Source organism: Aphanomyces invadans (assembly GCF_000520115.1).
Source record: "Aphanomyces invadans strain NJM9701 unplaced genomic scaffold supercont1.22, whole genome shotgun sequence".
Taxonomy (NCBI): Eukaryota; Oomycota; class Saprolegniomycetes; order Saprolegniales; family Verrucalvaceae; genus Aphanomyces; species Aphanomyces invadans.
In genome coordinates this window covers 350,806-352,012 of record NW_008580167.1, presented here as the reverse complement: position 1 = coordinate 352,012, position 1,207 = coordinate 350,806, and the positions used below count along the sequence as shown (strand labels likewise).

At 52.9% G+C, this 1,207-nt stretch overlaps 1 protein-coding gene across 1 annotated transcript; it reads left to right on the top strand.

The window, feature by feature from the left end:
• Positions 1-347: 347 nt before the first annotated feature.
• H310_09667 (hypothetical protein) lies at positions 348-935 on the top strand (the record flags this gene model as incomplete). The annotated part of the gene is made up of 1 exon (XM_008875813.1): positions 348-935. One exon carries the CDS (start codon positions 348-350, stop codon positions 933-935), a length of 588 nt encoding a protein of 195 aa, XP_008874035.1.
• Positions 936-1,207: the final 272 nt, after the last annotated feature.

Genomic DNA, 1,207 nt, shown 5'->3' with positions numbered 1-1,207 from the left:
CAACAGATTGGGGTAAAGTTCGAGAATGGATTTATGGAGAATTGATGCAGAATATCTTCATTTGGAGGAAAATTCCAATCTAATGTCGAAATTTGGCGTACCGAAAACTCTCTATTGTTATTAAAGTTTTGTCACGTTACAACTCCACTACCTTATACCAAAATAATTAGTTATTGCAGGATAGCGTAATTATGTTCAAGGAGGCCAGAAAATCCTTCTCGTGAGTCCTGTTTCTGAGAACTGTCCTTCTCGCAAGTCCTCCATAACTTCGATCGAAGTTTTGTTGAGATAAGGCAGTTAAAGAGTTAACGATGCTTCCGTTGCCCATGCCACCAAGCGACCTCGCTATGTCGCCCGCCATCACGAACCAACGTGAAAAGACCCCCCTCACTGGCGGCTTGCTCAGCCGTCATTTCCCAAGTTACCTTTCAGGTACTTCCGACGTTGGTCAGGGCAGTCTTCGGGCCGTCCAGTACAACGACGACGACATCCACGGGGTCATCCTGACCGACAGACGCCATGTCGGCGCCAAGGCCAAGCCCAACGACCACCATGTCGGCGCCGCCACTCTGACCAACCACCACCATGTCGTCACCGTCACCCCGTCCAACGACCACCATGTCGCCGCCGCCACCCTGCTCAGCCACCACCATGTCTGCGCCGCCACCCATCCCAACTTCCACCACGCAATCGTCGCCACGTTGCCCAACGCCCACAAAATCGGCGCCAGCGCCGAGCCCAACGATTACCATGTCGCCACCGCCACCATGCCCAACGACCACCATTTCGGCGCCGCCACTATGCCCAACCACCACCATGTCGCCGCCGTCACTGTGCCCAACGACCACCATGTCCGTAGAGCGACCCATCCCAACGACCAACATGTCTTCACGAACGCCCAGCCCCACGACCACGATGTCGTTGTTGCTACCTGACCCCACCTCTGCCTTTCACATGTATATGCTTTTGTTGCACAGCAAAGCGTGTCGTCGGCGAGGGAAGCTTGCTCATGAGCAACCCGGTGCCCTTGTGTGTGCTGTACGGAAAACTATCGAAACCCGCTTGCGGGTTGCAAAGAGCTTGGAGGTGAAGTGCCTTTGAAAATGATTTTTTAATGTTCCTCATGAATAGTCGCGACGTGTGTCATGTAATGTCAACGATAAGGGCCTCGTTTGGAAATACCATGTTTCCTATCCAAGCGTCAACG